Source organism: Lissotriton helveticus, chromosome 2_1 (assembly GCF_964261635.1).
Source record: "Lissotriton helveticus chromosome 2_1, aLisHel1.1, whole genome shotgun sequence".
Taxonomy (NCBI): Eukaryota; Metazoa; Chordata; class Amphibia; order Caudata; family Salamandridae; genus Lissotriton; species Lissotriton helveticus.
In genome coordinates, this window is record NC_136059.1 from 1,193,777,986 (window position 1) to 1,193,800,082 (window position 22,097).

Here is a 22,097-nt window from a genome sequence, read left to right on the forward strand (position 1 = left end):
TTCTGGCGCCATTCACGCACATGATTACTTTATTTTTGCAAGTGCATTACATAATTTATAGCGCATTCATTCCACTGGTGTTTCCCTGAAGCGCTATGATTCCACGTCCGGTCGATGAAGTGCTTACACGCGCTTTGGGTCACATGCTCAGCTTGTGGATGGTGCTTCGATTGCCGTTGAGACAGTTGCTTATTAAAACGCACGGCAGAGGCAATTTCGGGCTGCCTGCCTTGGGGTAAAATCATGCGGCAAATGTCAGCCAGCGTTGCCTAGCGTCTGACAGTGACGGGGAGTCCTCGCGTGGAGAGTGGGGCGAGACAGAGAGCAGAGCAAGTCACCCCACCCGTGACCTGCAGTGCTAGAAATCGAACAACAGCCTACCCCCACTCCCCCGTAGTGTCTGCATTAGAAAACCACTTCCCTATGCCCTGCCCCACACCTTCTGCATTGGGTTAGCGCCTCCCCTAGCCCTGCGGCGTTAGTGCTAGGACAGTACCTCCTCTATCTATGCAGTGTCGACATTAGGACGTCACTTCACCGAGCCCTCCCTCAGTGTCTTCATGAACACCATATTTCCACTACCCCTGCAGTGTCTCGACGACAGTGTAAGTGCCGCACTATTCTGCCCTAATAAAATATTTTCTAAATTCTTGAGTTCAAGGCGCTAGACCATTGAATTCCCTCCATCGTTGTGGAAATGACAGCCTCCCTCCCACAAGCTTCCCCCAGCGTGCGCTCTGGCATTTCTCCTCCCCTAATTATTCACTGTCCACGGCCGGCCGGCACATCAAAGGCTGCTGCTCCCCGTGCGTCTTGTCACCCTTACTCTCCCCTATTCTTCCCTTCTTGCTTCTCCCCGCCCCCCCTCCCCACCACAGCAATGCTGAGGTCTTGTTTAAGTGGTTGTCCAATAGGTTTTTAAGACTAAATTTATTTAAAACTGAATTTCTTCTGATTTAGTCCGAATTTTCTCCCTCTTTCGTTCTCTTGTTTTCCTGCTTCTTCACGGCCTGGTGCTATCACTCCATCCCTTCTTCCCTTGGTAAATTCACTGGATGTCACACTTGGCTTAATTTCAATCACACAACAAATTGGTCCATGCTTTTATATTTATTATTTGGTGAAAACGATTAAGCCGTTTCATGGCTCTGATGTTTGCAACACAGTCCCGGCGTTTGTTATTTTTAGAGTGGCTGATTGCAGTGCCATTCTTTTACTAGTGTACCCGCTTCTTCTCTATCTCCAAGTAAGCAGTGCTGCAATACACAACCTGTGGGATTGCTGACCCCCGGAAATGTGATTACATCACTCGGATTCATATTTGCTTTACTCTGGTTAACCTCCCAATTTAGTAATGTGTTCAAAATGTTCTTCGTCATGTCCAAGGCACTTAGGCCTACCTCTGCATATATCTGATAAATTATTTCTTGTGGATCGTAGATAAAAAGCGGCAATTTTCTTTGTCTTGATAGCTCCATGTTACGTTGTGCTGAGTTTTTTATTTTATTATGTCTTTTGATTGCCATTACAAATTAAATAAATTATTTAAGTATTAATTTAATTAAAAAAAATTAAAAGCCAATGTTATTTGTAATATCAATACATCTAAGTCATGTAAATACAAAACATGTTGCATTACAAATGCTATAGGTGTCACATTTGAGAAAGTTATAACTATTGGCATTGTAAATGAGAAAGCTATTAATTTAGCTATTTTAAAAAATAACACATAACTAAAAAAAAATTCATTTATAAGACCAATAGCTCAAACTTTCCTAATGCGAGCCCTATTGCATTTCCAATGATTGTTTGGTAGTAGTAACTTACACTCATAAATGTGGCTTCTCCTTTTTCAGGGGGCAGAGATCTGTAAGTCAGTTTTTTTTTAGCAACTTTACTCTCCATTTTTGGAAATAGTAAAAAGTAGTAAAATTTCCCAAAAGTGTAAGAGTAAATTACACATATAAATTACTCACATGTGCAAATTACCTTTGAGACCAGTCACGTTAGTTTATGATAAAGTGTCACTCAAGGTGTCACACATGAGACAGGGAAATGTCACACATGAGCACACTACATACGCAAAATACTCTTCTAGATACGCTCAAGAGAAGGGAAAGCAGGAAACGTAATGAACTACGTAAAGGTCAGTAATTCGGATATATGCTCACTTAATCCTGCCTTATAATACCCTCCGATTTCAATGGCGGCTCCCTCTTGTCACTGCAGTGAAGGGCACCACAGCAGACCATGGGGAGAAAGCTTCATACCTCAGTGAAGAGGCAAACCTCGATGTAAGACTGGGACATGTTCCATGAGCTGTCAGACGTGCACCGTGGCACTGCCTACTCGGCTTAAGTGCCCCAATAAATTATATTATTCTAAGAACAGCGAGGTCAGGTCGAAATGCTGCTGCTTGTCTTGGCACTGCTGAAATCACCCTGGCTTGTAGAAGCCAAGGAAAGTTATAACTGCCCCGTATTGCTCTACAGTTATTGCTCTGGGCCGCAGACGCATTATCTCTACAGCAGGCATTATGTGTTGTTTTCTTTCACCTGTCTTATAATGTGTTGCTGGCCGCGTGCCTAAATATTTCTGTTGCGTCACACCCGTAAATCTGCAGACGCGGAATATTTAAGCAGGCTCTGTGTAGAACGCGAAGCGTCTGATTTTCTTTTCATAGCACAAGGAAGATGGTTGTGTTGTAATGTTCAGGCGGAAGTTTGCACGGAAGGGGAATTAGAAGGTGGGGAAGAGTTTGAATAGCTCCAGTTTCTTTAGAGGGATAGTTGCAAATCCCGAAGGAAAGGTGGGGTCCTAGGGTGAGATGGCAGCCCTGCCCGCCTTTGTTTTCAAATGGGATCCCAGTGATGGGATTTAGGGTGACCAACTGGCATTGGTGCAAATTCAGGACGATGAGTGTAAAAATTCAGGACAAAGGGTCAAAATTCAGGACACAAATTCAGGACAGGAGGTCAAAATTCAGGACAAAACTTCAGGACAGTAGGTAAGTTTTACAGACACATCAGAGTTCGCGCAATAGTATATAAGTAAGCCCAGCCATTTTCAAACATATTCAACCATTTGCAAACCTATCCATCATGTATCCTTCCATCTATCATTTCACTCATCCATCCCTTCATCCATCCTTTCAGTCATCCATTATCCATCCATCCACCCTTTCACCCTATCCATCTGTACACTTATCCATCCACTCTTCATCCCATCCATCCATTCACTCATCCATCCAGCCATTTACCCTTTCACCAATCCAGCCATCCTTTCACTTACTCATCCTTCCACCCATCCACTCTTTTAGTCATCCATCCATCCTCCCTTTCTCTCTCTCCATCGACCTTTTCACTTAGCCAACCTTCCTTCCATCCATCCATCCACCCACCCATCCATCCATCTACTCATGAATCCATCCATTGACCCTATCACTCATCCATCTATCATTTCACTCCTTCACACATCTATTCATCCTTTTGTCCATCTACCCTTCCTTTCACTCACTCATCCATCCTTACATCCACCCTTACACTCATACGTCCATTCATTAACCCTTGCACTTATCAATCCATCCATCATTTCACTCATCCACCCACCCACCCATAATCCACCCAACCATCCACCCACCCACCATCCACCCACCCATCCACTCATCCATCCTTTCACCCACCCACCATCCACCCACCCATCCACTCATCCATCCTTTCACCCACCCACAATCCACCCACCCAACCACCCATCCATCCTTTCACCCACCCACCATTCACCCACCCACTCATCCATCCATCCATCCTTTCACCCACCCACTCTCCATCCATCCATCCTTTCACCCACCCACTCATCATCCATCCATCCTTCCCCTCATCATCCATCCATCCTTCCCTTCATCATCCATCCATCCATCCCCTCATCATCCATCCATCCTTCCCCTCATCATCCATCCATCCTTCCCCTCATCATCCATCCATCCATCCTTTCACCCACCCCTCATCATCCATCCATCCATCTCCTCACCATCCATCCATCCATCCTTCCCCTCATCACCCATCCATCCTTCCCCTCATCATCCATCCATCCATCCGTTCACCCACCCCTCATCATCCATCCTTCCCCGCATCATCCATCCATCCCCTCACCATCCATCCATCCTCCCCCTCATCATTCATCCATCTGTTCACCCACCCCCTCATCATCCATCCATCCTCCCCCTCATCATCCATCCATCCTTCCCCTCATGATCCATCAATGCATCCCCTCACCATCCATCCATCCTCCCCCTCATCATCTATCCATCCATCCCCTCATCATCCATCCATCCTTCCCCTCATCATCCATCCATCCTTCCCCTCATTATCTATCCATCCATCCTTTCACCCACCCGTCATCATACATCCATCCATCCCCTCACCATCCATCCATCCTTCCCCTCATCATCCATCCATCCGTTCACCCACTCCCTCATCATCCATCCATCCTTCCCCTCATCATCCACCCATCCCCTCACCATCCATCCATCCTCCCTCTCATCAGCCATCCATCTGTTCACCCACCCCCTCATCATCCATCCATCCTCTCCCTCATCATCCATCCATCCTTTCCCTCATAATCCATCCATCCATCCCCTCATCATCCATCCATCCTCCCCCTCATCATCCATCCATCCTCCCCCTCATCATCCATCCATCCCCTCATCATCCATCCATCCATCCCCTCACCATCCATCCATCCTCCCCCTCATCATCCATCCATACGTTCACCCACCCCCCTTTCATCCATCCATCCTCCCCCTCATCATCCAACCATCCATCCTCCCCCTCATCATCCATCCATACGTTCACCCACCCCCTCTTTCATCCATCCATCCATCCTTCTCATCATCCATCCATCCTTTCACCCACCCATCCATCCTTCCCTCATCATCCATCCATCCATCTCCTCACCATCCATCCATCCATCCTTCCCCTCATCATCCATCCATCCTTCCCCTCATCATCCATCCATACATCTCCTCACCATCCATCCATCCATCCTTCCCCTCATCATCCATCCATCCTTCCCCTCATCATCCATCCATCCATCCCCTCATCATCCATCCATCCTTTCACCCACCCATCCATCCTTCCCTCATCATCCATCCATCCATCTCCTCACCATCCATCCATCCATCCTTCCCCTCATCATCCATCCATCCTTCCCCTCATCATCCATCCATCCATCTCCTCACCATCCATCCATCCATCCTTCCCCTCATCATCCATCCATCCTTCCCCTCATCATCCATCCATCCATCCCCTCATCATCCATTCATCCTTTCACACACCCATCCATCCATCCATCCATCCTTCCCCTACATCCATCCCCTCATCCATCCATCCTTCCCCTCATCCATCCTTCCCCTCATCCATCCATCCTTCCTTCCCCTCATCCATCCATCCTTCCTTCCCCTCATCCACCCATCCTTCCCCTCATCCATCCTTCCTTTCATTCATCATCCATCCTTCCCCTCATCCATCCTTCTCCTCCATCCATCCTTCCCCTCATCCATCCATCCTTCCGCTCATCCATCTTTCCCCTCATCCATCATCCAGCTACCCGTCCACCCATACATCCAGCTATTTACATTTTCTCCCATCCACCCTTCCCCTCACTCATCCATCCATCCATCAATCCATCCATCCATCCATCCATCCTCATTATCCATTCATTCACCCTTTAATTCATCCATTCACCCTTTCACTAATCCATCCAGCCATCCCTTCACTTACTTACTCGCCCACCTTTCCATATTAATTTTGAGCTGAGCCCTTTTGAGAAGAGGCCCATCAAGAACTTCACCCTCGCTACAGGAGCCATTCCAGGACTGGGACAGAAGCCACCCAGGGCGGAGACATGATCCACCGCAGGGGGAGACAGGAGCCATCACAGGCGGGAGGAGGGGGGGAGAGGGGGTGGACAGGAGCCACCACAGCGGCCTAGGGCAGGAGCCAACACAGGGGGGGACAGGAGCCATCACAGGCGGGGGAGGGGTACAGGAGCCATCACAGGAGGGGGAACAGGATCCACCAGGGTGGGCACAGGGGTGGGCATGCAGTATTCTAGTATCATCTTGGGCTACTCACCCCTTCCTGCACAAGACAAGGAGAAGACAGGCTCTCTGTCCAAAATGCCATCCTCCACTTTGATGTACAGTACTTACAGGAGATACTCCAAGAGAACTGATTTACCTGATTGTCCTCCATACTTTGTTAACCGGTGTGGGTGCGATTGTGCCTTTTCTTTCTTTTATTACAATATAGACTGCATGTTTGAAGAACCGAGGTTTGCTTACAATTTAGTGACAGTAATTGAGCTCTGTGAAGAGAACCATGTGCTGCCTCGGTGTAATCAGGGGTGTAATCTGGCCAAGTCTAGGGTGTTTGGGGCCCTGCACAGAAAGGGAATGTGTGAGGCCTCCTCTAAATTGCAGAGACATGGGGCATTCAGGGCTATTTGCATCTGAATAGATGCTTCTGCTCCTGAAGCTGCAGCCCCTCCCTCTCAGTCACCTTCGAAGCACCTCTTAACAGCTCATCGAGGGCTGGAGGTGTGAGGGGTGCCATCCCGCTTTGCCTCTCCAATGCTGCGGGGTACCTGAGCTTTGGTCCTGCCCTCGGAGTCAAGAAGGGAGGGGAGGGCAAGCTGTGCCGGCTTTAGGGTAGGGCGACCGGTGCCTGGCTAAAATGATGGACAAATGGCATCCGTTAAAGAATCCTTCACGGACAACGGACAGACGGCCAAAATTACGGACTGTCCGTGAAATTTACGGACGGTTGGTCACCCTACTGGGATTCCTTGCCCCTGAATAATGTTGCTATGTTGATCATGCATAACAACAAGGGGTGGTGATGGACAGAGTTTCTGAATTAAGCAGAATACTCTCACCCAGTCAAGAGATCAGGGCTAGATCCAACACCGTTTTTTAGCTCACTGCACCATCCCAGTTCAGAACCTGGCTATATGCAAATTAGTCTGTTCCTGTCCCAGTGCATGATGGGAACAGGGCAAACCAAACTACCAAGCCAATTCTTACACTGGGAAGGAAACAAGCTTCCGGGGACCGGTTTCTGGCATTTCAGCCGTCGTCGGCCCGGCTTGCTTGAATCCTGATGGTGCAATGAGCAAGGGACTCACATCTGAGTATACCCTTCCACGCTTAGGGTGGACAAAATATTTAACAACAAGGGGTGGTGATGGACAGAGTTTCTGAATTAAGCAGAATACTCTCACCCAGTCAAGAGATCAGGGCTAGATCCAACACCGTTTTGTAGCTCACTGCACCATCCCAGTTCAGAACCTGGCTATATGCAAATTAGTCTGTTCCTGTCCCAGTGCATGATGGGAACAGGGCAAACCAAACTACCAAGCCAATTCTTACACTGGGAAGGAAACAAGCTTCCGGGGACCGGTTTCTGGCATTTCAGCCGTCGTCGGCCCGGCTTGCTTGAATCCTGATGGTGCAATGAGCAAGGGACTCACATCTGAGTATACCCTTCCACGCTTAGGGTGGACAAAATATTTAACAACAAGGGGTGGTGATGGACAGAGTTTCTGAATTAAGCAGAATACTCTCACCCAGTCAAGAGATCCGGGCTAGATCCAACACCGTTTTTTAGCTCACTGCACCATCCCAGTTCAGAACCTGGCTATATGCAAATTAGTCTGTTCCTGTCCCAGTGCATGATGGGAACAGGGCAAACCAAACTACCAAGCCAATTCTTACACTGGGAAGGAAACAAGCTTCCGGGGACCGGTTTCTGGCATTTCAGCCGTCGTCGGCCCAGCTTGCTTGAATCCTGATGGTGCAATGAGCAAGGGACTCACATCTGAGTATACCCTTCCACGCTTAGGGTGGACAAAATATTTAACAACAAGGGGTGGTGATGGACAGAGTTTCTGAATTAAGCAGAATACTCTCATCCAGTCAAGAGATCAGGGCTAGATCCAACACGTTTTTTAGCTCACTGCACCATCCCAGTTCAGAACTTGGCTATATGCAAATTAGTCTGTTCCTGTCCCAGTGCATGATGGGCACAGGGCAAACCAATTGGCTTGGTAGTTTGGTCTGCCCTGTTCCCATGATGCACTGGGCCAGGGACAGACTAATTTGCATATAGCCAGGTTCTGAGCTGGGATGGGGCAGTGAGCTAAATAACGGTGATGGATCAAGCCCTGATCTTTGGACTGGGTAAGAGTGGTCTGCTTAATTCAGACACTCTGTTCATCACCACCCCCTTTTCTGAATCATTTTGTCCACCATAAGCGTGGAAGGGTATACTCGGACATGAGTCCCTTGCTCACTGCTCCATCAGGATTCAAGCAAGCCGGGCCGACGACGCCTGAAATGGCAGAAACCGGTCCCCGGAAGCTTGTCTCCTTTCTGGTGAAGAATTGGATTGGTAGTTTGGTCTGCCCTGTTCCCATGATGCACTGGGCCAGGGACAGACTAATTTGCATATAGCCAGGTTCTGAGCTGGGATGGGGCAGTGAGCTAAATAACGGTGATGGATCAAGCCCTGATCTTTGGACTGGGTAAGAGTGGTCTGCTTAATTCAGACACTCTGTTCATCACCACCCCCTTTTCTGAATCATGTTGATCATGCAGGCGTGGACACACAATTTCCAAACTAGAATAATCCAGTTATATGCGGAAACTATTAGGCTTTCTCATAGTGTTACATAATAACGTATATATTATGATTTTAGTTCCTCATGCCACTTCAGGCTTTGAATTGCTGCACAATTATTAGGGGTGCAATGTGAGAGCTGTATAGCATGTGAGTCAGATCCTGTCATGCTACTTTGTAGGGCTCTCACTGCCTCTCCTTAAACAAGTGTATTCCTTGGGGCCCCCGGCCATCTTGCATTGACTCCTTTAGGGTCCTAGATCTTGATGGTCCCCTCCTCCTATCCGCTGCTAGCGCCGGGACACTTCCGTTGGAGGTAGCCGCGCGCTCTATAAACTGCAATAATAATAATGGTCTTGAGCTAAGGAATTTTTTCCTTATCTCTGGCATTCCTCTGTTTGTTGTCTCTAGGCCTCATTTCCCATTACGGTACAAAAGGGGGTGGTCCATCACCACCCCCTTTTGTACCGCTTTGGCCGCCAAAAGTGTGGCAGGGTATGCTCAGACGTGAGTCCCTTGCTCACTTTGCCACTGGATTCAAGCAAGCCGGACAGAAGACGGCTGGAATGCCAGAAACCGGTCCTCGGAAGCTTGTTTCCGGTCCAAGGAAGGCATGGCTTGGCAGTTCGGGCTGGACTGTTCCCATGAGGCACAGGGTCAGACTGATTTGCATATAGCCATGTCTGAACTGGGGTGGCAGAGTGGGCTAAAGAACGGTGATGGATCAAACCCAGATCTTTTGACTGGGTGTGAGTGTTTGATTGGTTCAGATGCTCCGTCCATCACCACCCCCTTTTGTATCGCTTTTGCCGCCATAAGTGTGGCAGGGTATGCTCAGACGTGAGTCCCTTGCTCACTTTGCCACTGGATTCAAGCAAGCCGGGCTGAAGATGGCTGGAATGCCAGAAACCGGTCCTCGGAAGCTTGTTTCCGGTCCAGGGAAGGCATGGCTTGGCAGTTCGGGCTGGACTGTTCCCATGAGGCACAGGGTCAGACTGATTTGCATATAGCCATGTCTGAACTGGGGTGGCAGAGTGGGCTAAAGAACGGTGATGGATCAAACCCAGATCTTTTGACTGGGTGTGAGAGTTTGATTGGTTCAGATGCTCCCTCCATCACCACCCCCTTTTGTACCGCTTTGGCCGCCATAAGTGTGGCAGGGTATGCTCAGACGCGAGTCCCTTGCTCACTTTGCCACTGGATTCAAGCAAGCTGGGCTGAAGACGGCTGGAATGCCAGAAACCGGTCCTCGGAAGTTTGTTTCCGGTCCAGGGAAGGCATGGCTTGGCAGTTCGGGCTGGACTGTTCCTATGAGGCATCGGGTCAGACTGATTTGCATATAGCCATGTCTGAACTGGGGTGGCAGAGTGGGCTAAAGAACGGTGATGGATCAAACCCAGATCTTTTGACTGGGTGTGAGAGTTTGATTGGTAAGATGCTCCGTCCATCACCACCCCCTTTTGTACCGCTTTGGCCGCCATAAGTGTGGCAGGGTATGCTCAGACGTGAGTCCCTTGCTCACTTTGCAACTGGACTCAAGCAAGCCGGGCTGAAGACGGCTGGAATGCCAGAAACCGGTCCTCGGAAGCTTGTTTCCGGTCCAGGGAAGGCATGGCTTGGCAGTTCGGGCTGGACTGTTCCCATGAGGAACGGGGTCAGACTGATTTGCATATAGCCATGTCTGAACTGGAGTGGCAGAGTGGGCTAAAGAATGGTGATGGATCAAACCCAGATCTTTTGACTGAGTGTGAGTGTTTGATTGGTTCAGATGCTCCGTCCATCACCACCCCCTTTTGTACCTCTTTGGCCGCCATAAGTGTGGCAGGGTATGCTCAGACGTGAGTCCCTTGCTCACTTTGCCACTGGATTCAAGCAAGCCGGGCTGAAGATGGCTGGAATGCCAGAAACCGGTCCTCGGAAGCTTGTTTCCGGTCCAGGGAAGGCATGGCTTGGCAGTTCGGGCTGGACTGTTCCCATGAGGCACAGGGTCAGACTGATTTGCATATAGCCATGTCTGAATTGGGGTGGCAGAGTGGGCTAAAGAACGGTGAGGGATCAAACCCAGATCTTTTGACTGGGTGTGAGTGTTTGATTGGTTCAGATGCTCCGTCCATCACCACCCCCTTTTGTATCATTTCCCATTGTAGCCGTAGTTACTAGAATGTACCAACAGTTGTCACACTTAACAAATGAAAGCGGGGCTCATGGTGGACCCTTGGTGAAACTCCCCTCGCAGTTGACTGTCACACTGCAAGGAGACCTGATGTCTGCTCATTCAGGCAGCATCTTTTCATGACTCCTGGTCAGGCTTTCCCCCTGCTGGAAGTATAAGTATTCCAGATAGGCGCTCCTTCCTGGGATTCCATCGGTGCCCTTCCCCCTCTGGTGCATTTCTCGGCCCAGCAGGGGCCCACCACTCTTCCCACAAGGGTGTACCTAGGAGCGGCCACCACGTCCAATATGCAAGGTTCTTCACCCGTGGAGCTACCAAGAAAGGCAAGTATCTCAGTGCTTACCTGGCTTCTCCAATCATTGTATCCTCCTGACTTATTGGTTTGGTCAGCAGGGTTCTCCAAAGTCTGCCATGGAGGGACGGTTCCAGGCCAGATTTTTAGCATTTACCATTTAGATAAATTTAGTTATCTTAAAAATCTGGCAATGATCCGGCCCTCAGGACCGACTTTGGAGAACCCTGGTTTAGTGGGTGGTTTGCTGACCATCATATTAATATAGGTTTTTCCAATTTCATCCATGTATTGTTCAGTAAGGCAATGTTATCACCTCTCTTATGATACTGCTAACATATAAATTTCAGACGGGCCTGAATTTGTCAGTACTTTTTATGAAAAATATCTGCGTCTTAGAGTATTTTTTATTAGGTCTTTTTGCCTGCTGATGACACTGTGGCTGGAGATCAGACTGGTAACCCTGCTGTTTCTTCATGCTTTAATCCTAGTTCACTCCTTGCTGCTGATAACACGCGTGCAGCCTCAGCTGATCAAAGTTGTCTAAGTCCAGTGCGTGTTATAAGTGCAATCAGATAAGAGGTGGAACAATGAGTATTGTGGCCACAAAATAGACGCTTGGTTTGTATGTTTTTTGTTTATTTCTGTCGTGACAGAAAATCAGCTCTATCTGGTACTTCTAGTTTAACTATTCCATGATAAAGGTAGGACTACAAGAATGCAGAGAAAAAATACTAGTGTTCAGTGAACAACTCACGCCTGATATGGCAAAGTATTCCAAACGCTGCAGCACCTTATGAAAGTAATCTGATGATACCTGCAAATACCAGAACGGTGGAAAACTCTTACAAGAAGAAAGAACATATGTGCAATGCCTGATAGTAGGTCGTTTTTTTCTAACTGATTCATGGAACCATGCCTGTGGTGCCTGATGGCGTAGGTGGCAGTATTACTAACTTGAATTCCTTATTATACATGGGTTCCCTTTAATCCCTGAATAAAAACTCGTCTCTAATTTCCTTATCACAGACGTCTTGTGATGCACCTAGTCACCTGTAATACAAAATATGACATAGCTGCTCAACTGCAATGACATATTAATGGTGAAAAAACATGCCTTAGGTAATTATAGAAAATATAGAAAGTCTCTGCATCTTTCTACAAATTCTGAGCTACAGTGCTTTTCTTTTTTTTAAATCTGACTTGTATTAAACTGATTCTATTATCTTTAGAAACAAATCTCCAACTGCTTTTTTGATCTGTTTAATTTTACACTAGAGATTCTACTTTTTTTCTTCATGTTGCAAACATGCTTTCTCTTTCACACGAAAGAGCAATGCATCAAGGATTTAAAAATGGTTTGTCGTTAAGATGATGGAGTGCCCAAGTATTATAAGGAATAAAATACCCCTGGAAATAATATTATAAGGATCCTGCACGCCCCTTTGGAATTCCATGACCTTATAAGGGAACTCTGCCTTTGTCCTTTATCCTCTATATGGCCATCACTGAACTCCTCAGTGACTTGGAGTATCTTTTCAAGGTACTGCGGGGGCTACTTTATCCCATATATGAGACTGGACCTTCGCTGACGTGCCTGTGGTGGTCATTATTACATGAACAGCCTGTTGAGATATAGGTTTACCACTTTTGCAAATTTTGGTCCCACAGTGGTGAATTTGAGCGTGTTGTCTGCCTGTGCATGGGACCCTTCAAGTGTGCTCTGTGTGTGCATTGTTGTTTGTATGTATGTTGCCTCTGTGTACATTGGTGCCTTTCCGTATGTGTATACACACAACGCAAAAGCTCAACTTATTCGCTTTGTCATTGCTTCTTCGGTGAAGTGATGTTCAGAATGATAAATTCCTTGTATCTCCTGCTACATTTGTTGTAAAATTAACACACAAACGTGCGACTGTTACTTTATTGTTGTGTTTAGCGCGGTTTATGTAATGCGGCTTAATATTTGTTGCTCTTTGATGGTGTATCTCCTTGTTCCATCTCTTTCCGTACAGAGTGTGCTCCTTTGTTCTGCGGGTGCTGTGGTTTAATTTCATAAACTATAATCTCGCCCTCCCCCAAGTGCAGCTCTGTTCTACCTCCCCCGTGATCTGGCTGTTCTCTAGGACGTCTGGTTGGCCTCCCCTGCCATCTTTTTAATGAAGAGGTTCACTTGATTAGATATCTTAGGAGTCTTAGCCAGGTTAAGGAAAACAATAGTATTTTCATAAGAATGCTACTTCACAAACGCTGATAAATGTATTAGTAAGCAGTCAGCCAGCAGTATTTTCTAAACTAAATATGCATTTGTAGATTTACGCCAATCTTTTGTACATGCCTGGACATACCTTTCCCTAAAGTGGCATTTGATGACACATGACCCAAGACTGGGAAATTATGGTATAACTGCATTTACTGGTGAACCAGAGTAGGTATACTATACTCTGCGTAGTACAGTGCTTAATTTGTAAAAAAACATAAGTGCCAGGGCTCTCATCAGGAGGCCACAGCAATTTGCACCACTCATTGCTCCTGCTATGCTGCCAGTGATAGTAATAACACAACTAGTAAAAATGGCTTGAGCGGCAGGTAATAGTAATTTTTAATTTATATATTAATTTAATAATTGCCTTTTGATATGGTCACCTCTAAATCGGCCAGACAGCGCCACCTTGTGGAAAACTGTCACAGGCACTGGCGTTGACAATTAAGCACAGGAGCAGAGCACCAGAAACCACCGGCTCAAATTAAGCACTGAGTTATGAGTGGCGCAGCAGCTGCAGTGGCACCAGAGTCCTAAGAGGCCCACTCAACTCTAATTATTGCTGTATTTTACTACCTAAATAGCATTCAGTGTGGTTAGGATACCATTTTCTTGTACTAGGGTCCCTGGTACCGTTGCGGCGTCAGTGGAAGGAGACCAATTGCCAGTGAGTATATAAAAGGATCCTTAGAGACAGGAGAGGCCCAGTGACTCTCATGGCAAAATAATATTTTCTCTGAGGGTCCTTTCCTTATAACTTGAGGCACTGTAGGCCTACTGCCTCACCTCGCCTTATGGGAGTCATAACTGCAGCCTATCTGGTCGCACTGGTAACCTTTGAACGGATGACCCTGTGAACTCTCATCTTTCAGACCAGACATTTGATGTTTCCCTTTGCATCCCAGGAGCAGATCTAGGGATTCTTTGTGCACCACCTCCATTCTTCTGGAATGAGCAACCTACTGATGAGCAGATTTACCTTCACCAGGGGCGCACTGGCAATACCCGCTTTAATCATTTATACCTCTACCCTCATTTATACACCCCCCCCCTCTGCTATCAAGGTCCGGGGCGTGGTGTCAAGTCATTCCCGTGTGTCTTCGTCGCGTTTTGCAATGAGGTGGCTTAGAAAGATCCTGTGGATACTTTCCTTCGCTTCTCAAAGAACCGTCCTCCATGCTCTGATTCTGTCCAGGTTAGATTATGGTAGCATCTTATATCTAAGAGCAGACAAGTCCGTGATCAGGCGCCTCCAAGTGGTTCAGAATTCTGCTGCCAGGCTCCTGTTCCGGCTTTCCTAAACACTCCTCTCCGTCCGGCCTTCTTGATGACCTCCACTGACTCACAGTTGAGAAGCGTATCACTTTCAAGGCACTCTGCTATATGCACAAAATATACTCCCACTCCAGACCTCAGTACTTGCAAAACCTTGCCTCTCCCTACCACAGCCCTACTCTACATTCCAGCAATTCATCTCTGTTTAACCCCTTAAGTGCGCCCATCGGCCAACGGCCGTCGCGAGCTCTACCTCAGTAGTGCTACGCATGTCCGTTGGCCGACGCGGCCCGGCCCACGCAATAGAACGCCCGCACCGCAGCAGAATTGCCGCCGCGGTAAACGGGTTAAAGTTCCTAGAGTCAGGCGCACCGGGCTGGGCGGTCACTCCTTCCCTCTTTTGGGACCAAAGCTATGGAACCCGCTTCTGGAATCCCTGCGATGCTGCACCTCTCTGCTCACCTCTCAGAAGAAGATGAAGACCTGGTTATTTTGAGCTCTCTTCCTAAGGTGTCCTGGCCGCCACTTAGCGCTGGCAAACCCTCTGGGTAGCCATGCGCTGTACAAGAATTAAATAATAATAATAATAAATGGGCACCAAAAAGGCTGAAGCTTATCTTTTCTACCCCTGGTGATTTTGCAAATTCTCATCAAATTCCATGGAGTGCACAGCACTCTAACTATGTTAGCATACATGCTGAAAACTGAAAACATTTTGCTAGATACCTTTAAAATGAGTTCATAAGCGCAGCCTACTGCTTCATAGTTTAATACTTAAAACGTTATTCAATTGTGCGTTTATTTTTACCATTGAAACCAAAGAAGCCGGTGAACAGTGGGTTAAACTTAGGGATGAGGGCAAGCATGTTGGGCAATCATTTTTGTGTGACCTTAGTCTGTTTTCCTACAGGTCAAACTGTGTAATTCGAAAGGTCGTGCAATTTCTTTGAGGCGAATCTTTCTTATTAGTAAGGAAATCAACAGGCACTTCCCTGAGGAGCTTTGAGCTCACAATTTACAAATATCCATGTTTACTTGATAAACGAAACACCACAGCTCTGTGTGTTGCGTGGAAAGATGAGACTTGAAAATCATTGTTGTAGATTTAAAATGTATTTTTTGTAAATGTTATACGTTTGATAATCGCAAAGCACCAGTTTAGTTACACAATAATTCATCGCAAAGCACCAGTTTAGTTACACAATAATGCACTATTACTTACCGGTAATCTTCATTACTCCGGGTCCCGTTGTCCTCGTCCCATTCATGAAAATATGGAGATAACCATCTCCGACAGTAAAAAACGATCAAAAGAATGCTGGGACACTAACCCCGCCCCTCCCACCGGGAGTACATAAGGGGTACTTACCCAGCAGACTCCCTGAACAACCAAGGACAACGAGGACAACGGGACCCGGAGTAATGAAGATTACCGGTAAGTAATAGAGGATTACCCCCAGGTCCCTTATGTCCTCGTCCCATTCATGAAAATATGGAGAATACCAAAGCAGAAAAGCCGGCCTTCCAAAACCAAACAGAAGCCAACTCAGGAAACACCCCAAGGCAGCAACCGCAGGAAGCAAGAGGCAGAACCGGGGAAATCCCAAGCAGGGCCCCCGACAAGGAGGAGCCCCACCAAACCAGGAAGCACCCAACCAAAACAACGGAGGAGCAACCAGAGGACCAGAACCACCACCACAGGGGGCAACCAGGCCAAGCAGGAACACCCCACCGCCAACCAGAGAAGGGGAGAGGACGGACACACCAGCCAACAGTGGCAAGGAGAAAAATCCGGGAGGAGGCCACCCAAAGAAGAACAGGCCAAGAACCACTAGGCCAGGAAGCCAGAACCGGGCAACCAAAGCCAAACCCAGGCACAGAGAGCCCAAGCCAGACAAAACCCGGCCCCGGAAAGAAAAGAAACACCCAAGGACCCAGAGGGTCAGAGGAACGCCAAGACCCAGCCAAGAACAACAAAGGCGGCCCCTCGAAAGAGGGAGCCGAGAAGGCCACCAAGGGAAGGACCAAACCTGAGGAGAAGGGAAGCACCAGACACGAATATAGAGCGACCAGAGGAAAACACCCCTGGAAACCCCCAAAGAGGAGCAGGCCGACCAGAAAGAGCCAGCAACAGCATCCAGACCACCAGCAACCAACCCGGAAGGCGAGACAGAGCCCACGGACAGGAAAGAGGCAAACCCCAAGGCCACAAGGGACCCATCACCCCCAGGAAACCCGAGCAGCAAAAAACTACAAGGGCAACCACCCAGGACTAAGAGACCCGGAACACCAAGGAGGAAGGGGAACAGGAGGAACCACAGGAACCCCAAAACACAGCCCCAGCCAACCGGAGGAAACCGGAGCAGGAAGCACCAGCCTGAAGAAGGCACACCCCGAACAACAGAGGAGGGGAGCAACCACACAGACAAAAGACCCAGCGAACCCAAGACCAAGCAAGGGAACCCAAAGGGGCCAACAGCAACCACAGCCAAGCCCAACCAAAAAAGGGCAGGCAAAGAAGACCCCAAACAGCCAAAGCAGAGGGCCAGGAAGCAACCTCAAGGAACCCCTCAAGCCCAGCAGGAGGAGAAGCCAAGACGGCCAGCAAGCACCCGAAGCCCAGCAACAGGCAAGCTCCAGGAGCCCACAGAGGGCAGCGAGACCGAGGGCCAACAACCCCCAGAGCACCCACAGGAGCGGGACAGGGCCAAACAATACAGCACGGAACCACAGCCCAACAGGGGAGAGGGAACACAGAAGCAAACTGAAACCAGCGAGGAAGCCCAGCACAAACCAAGGCAGGGCACGCGCAGGGGACGAACCCCATAGGGCAAAAATGGCAACCCAAAACAAACCCCGGAAGCCAAGGCCAAGCAACCCGCAGGACCCGAAGGACCCGAAGGCCAAAACCCAAAACGTGGGAAGGCACAAAGGAAAGGAAGGCCCCAGCAGAGCACAGGCCCCAGAGCAAACAGCCTCGGCAGTGCCCAAACGAAACCCACGAGGAGGTAAGCAGGAAAACAGGAGCCAGAGCCAGAAACAGAACCAAAACGCCAGAACGGCAGGAACACACCCCACGCACAAGGGATCGGAACCCGAAAGCAGAGGGACCAGCCCCCCCCACAGGCAGGCAAAGGACCCGCCAAGAAGCGCCAGGCCCAAACAGGCAGGCCAGAACAGCAGAAAAACGCAACCAGGCAAACCCAAGCAGGGCGCCCCGTAGACCAGCCAAGAACAGGAGCCAACAGGGAGCAGAAGCAACCGCAAGCCCGCAGACCAGGAAGACCGAAACACGGCCCCCGGAATAGGATAACAGGGAAAGCGGAGGCACAACACCGGCAAAAGGACCACCAGAAAGGGAAGGGACAACACCCGCCCCACCGCAGCGAGCCAAGCCAGAGAAAACACCCCTCAGGCCAAAGAGACCCAGCAGACCCCAACCGCACTAGGGGAATCCAACCAGGCAGCAAACAAGGCCCACCCGGCAGCTACACGGACCCCAGACAAGACCCGAAGAAGCAGGGAGGAAATGATACAGTCAGAAGCCCAGCCAGAAGGCGAAGAAGCCAACCCAAGACACCCCAGGGGAAGCCAAACTCCACCAAGGCACCAGAGCAGGCGAGCCACCCAGAACACCACGCAGCAGCGAGGACCAGAGAGGAGCGACCAGCGCAACCCAAGCACACCGGCACAAGGGAGACAGACCCCGAAAGGATGTCCGACCAGCAACACAGAGCCAGAGGAGCCCGGGGAGGGAACAAGCCCAACCGGAAGCCGAGCGGGAGACCTCAACGGGGAGAGAAGCCAACAGCAGGGAGGAAAGGCCAAAGGCAACAACCCACGGAAGCCAGGACCGCAACACCCGGCCCAGGGCAAGGCCAAGGAGCACCCGCACCAAGCCCCAACGACAGGGCCAAAGGGCGAACCGGGCAACCAGCAGCACAAACAAGCGCAACCACAAGCATAACGCAGAAGTGCAGGCAAGGCAACACGGAAAAGGACCAGGAGAGGCAGTACAGCAGCAGGAAGCCTGAAACAACCAGGCACCACCGCCACAGGCCCTACAATTCAGCAAAGGCAGAAACCCCCCGAGGCATGGGAGCCGAGAGCAGCAACCCAAAGACACAGGCAAGGCCAAGGCCAGGCCAGGCCAGGAGTGAGAAACCCAGAAACGGGGAAGCACAGAGCACCCATGGGAGCAAGAAGACAACAGCCCCCAAAACCCGGAGGGCAGGAAGGGGCACCACCAAAGACAAGGCCCCCACCCGACAGAGATCCCCAGGCAGCCAAGAAGGCAACGCCAGAGCCGAGAAGACAACCACAGCCCCGAAGCACAAGGAGAAGATCGCAGTGCAAACCCACCAAGCAACAGCACCCCAGACAAAAAAAAGCACCATGAAGGCAGAAACCAGGACCAGAGTCGCAAAACACAACCAGGGAACCAAGCGAGACCGCACCAAAAGCGCAAACCTCCAGGCCAGCACACACAGCACCCAAGAAGCCCCGAAGGGCGAAACGGAGCAAAAGTGGGAGCCACCATCGCCAGGGAGCACATGGAGACTCAGCACACCCTCCAGCAAGGCAGAAACACGAGAGACGCCCAAAGCAAAGGCGGGGAGAACAACCAGGGACAGCTGCACAGGAGGACACGCCGCAAGTGCAGCACCAGCAAAGAGCAGGAAAGCCACCCAGGAAGCCCCGGGTCCAAGTCCCGGCTCCCCAGACCAATGTCAAGCACAAACTACAAAGTGGCCAAAACAAAGGCACCAAAGCAAAAACAGCAATGGAGCCATCGAACCACCAGGGCAGAGACCAACCCTGCACCCACACACATCTAAGAGCGCCCATCGCCAGTGCCATAGTGAAGCCCGAAAGTGCACGACAGACACCCAACTCCATGTAAGAGCCGAGGCCCCGACACACAGAATGCCACAGCAGCAGCCAGCACCCATAGCAGCACAAGACAAGTCCCCGAAGACAGGAACAAGCACCACAACAGGAGGAGACCCCCCCCCACGAGGGAGGACACCCAAAGAAGAGAAGCATGTGCTGCAAAGAAACGCAAATGGGGCCCAACCCAATCGCAGCACACATCAGGGCGAGCGACCAGCAACAGCGGAGACCAAATGCAATAACCCCTCGTGACGGGGGAGCAGCAGCACTGAGCAAACCCCTCCAACAGCTGGCGCGAAGACAGAGAGCCGCGAGAAGCCCGCACCAGGTGAGAGAACCCTCGAAAACGAAGAAAACCTCCGCCCCAAGACAGGACAGAGGACCCCCCAGCAAAGGCAGGGGAGCCGCCGCAAGCTGCTGATGGGCTGCGCCAGACCCTCTACCGGGAGGCTTTTGGGAGCAGGGGGCCGCTGAGACAGAAAGCCGAGCCCAAGTCATGAAGGAGCAAGGCCCCGGGAAAACGGGCACCCAAACAGCAAAGCCGCCACACCAGCCCTGAAGCCACAACCAGCCAGCGCAGCCAGAGAGGCGGGCAAAGGAGGGTCAAAACAGGCCTGTAAACCAGCGGGAGACGGCCTCTCGCCACCCCAGCGGAGTGAGGCACAGGAACCCCAGCCACCCGACAGGGATAGAACCGGAGGCAGAGGAACACACGTCCGAGCTGCATGGGGAGAAAAACAAGGCAGGCAGCAGGACAAAGACAGGCAGAGCGAGTAAAAAAAACACCACTACGCGGGACTCACCCAGAGCGGGGGCCGAAACACCCCCAGGAACGAGGCCCCCACTCCAACCATCCAGCATCGGAAATCCCAGGGAGAGAAAGCGCAGCGTGTCTTCCACCCAGCCAGGCCACAGGAAGACTCGCACAGCGACCCGGAAATAACCCTCGGGAGGCGGCGCACCAGCCGCAAAGGGCCGGCCAACAGGATTCCCCAGCCAGAAACAAGCCAGACACCCAGCAAGCCCAGCAGGCCAGGTGGCAGACCAAGGAAACCCCCCCCCCCCGCCCGCGAAGCCAGGCAGCCAGGCGGGGGGAGAATCGAAGAAGTGCACGCCACCCCAGCCCAGCAGGAGCAGGAGCAGCACCAGCATCCAAACCAAACTGTCGACAGACAGAAAAAAGAACAGGGAGTCTGCTGGGTAAGTACCCCTTATGTGCTCCCGGTGGGAGGGGCGGGGTTAGTGTCCCAGCATTCTTTTGATCGTTTTTTTCTGTCGGGAGATGGTTATCTCCATATTTTCATGAATGGGACCAGGACATAAGGGACCTGGGGGTAATTGCAGATTTTTGTTTGTGCATCAACAATTGCTTGCAGTTTACAGCGTGTTCTGTACCATACAAATATACAGGATTATAATCTTTATATTAAGAACATCAATCTGGACAAGTGTATTATATTTTATAACATGTCATCAAATGTTTTAATGATTCTTCAGGGACCTATTCTGTCTCTTACTGCTTTTTACAGATTCAAGTGAAAAAAATGTATTCTTTTGGCTGACCTGTGGTTTTCTCTTTGTGCACAGTGTGGGGGTTCGGGTTCCTCTCCGTGACTCTCATCAGTCTGCCCTCACTCTTCGGGCTGTTCATCACTCCTGTGCTAAAGAAGCCATATTTCCCCAAAGTGTTGACCTATTTCGTTGGCTTGGCCATTGGGACTCTATTGTCAAATGCAATTTTCCAGCTTATACCAGAGGTAGTGAACTTATTTTTTTTCAAATAATTATGAATATTTTGAATGTAATCTTTATATTATCGGATAATATGCCGTCTGGAGATAGAGGATGCTCCCCTTGTATGTACAGAAGCATGTTCTGAAGGTCCACAGCTTTTCCATTTAAATCACTGTTACATTACTGAAATTGTGGTTAGATCTGCTCATCATTTGCAAACCAAGCTATGTAAAAAACAATGGGCCAAATTCCAAGTCTGGCGGTCCTCGTTCCGCCACACCCTTGGTGACGCGATGGTGGTGGTCCAGCCACCGCCGCACCAGCAGTCTGACCATCCCATTACGACTTGGGCTGTGGGACCGCCCTGGGACCGCCGCCAGGGAACCGCCATTCCCTGGAGGTGGCTTGGCAGTCAGAGGCCCCAATATGCTTGGCGGGTATATTATCATTTTTTTTATTATCAAATTGGTTTTATTATCATTGTATTTTTTCCCTTTTTCAGCGTGGTGGGGTGAAGCTCCTCCACCACAGCGGATGAGCTGTCACTGGCCTGTACCCGATCTGTGCTGTAGCCAGCTTTGTAACCACTCTTTCCATCTTCGTATTTCACTATAATAGAAAAGTCAGCCATCCGCAGTTACCAAGCCTGAAAGATATTAGATGTTTCCTGGTCTTCAGCAAGTGCATGTTTGCCTCCATTAGGTAGAAAAGGACTACAGCAATCTTACCTGACTCCTTTAGTATATATAGTGTCACAGCCCACCAAGATGGCCAATAACATTAGCTATTGAC

The 22,097-nt window shown here is 49.7% G+C and overlaps 1 protein-coding gene across 1 annotated transcript in view; it reads left to right on the top strand.

Annotated features, from left to right (window-relative positions):
* The window catches only part of SLC39A8 (solute carrier family 39 member 8), a 264,221-nt gene that overhangs the window by 83,592 nt on the left and 158,532 nt on the right, over positions 1 to 22,097 (top strand). Inside the window, exon 4 of the mRNA XM_078677474.1 lies at positions 21,159 to 21,328. Coding sequence (XP_078533600.1) covers positions 21,159 to 21,328 — 170 coding nt within the window. The remainder of the gene's footprint in view (positions 1 to 21,158; positions 21,329 to 22,097) is intronic.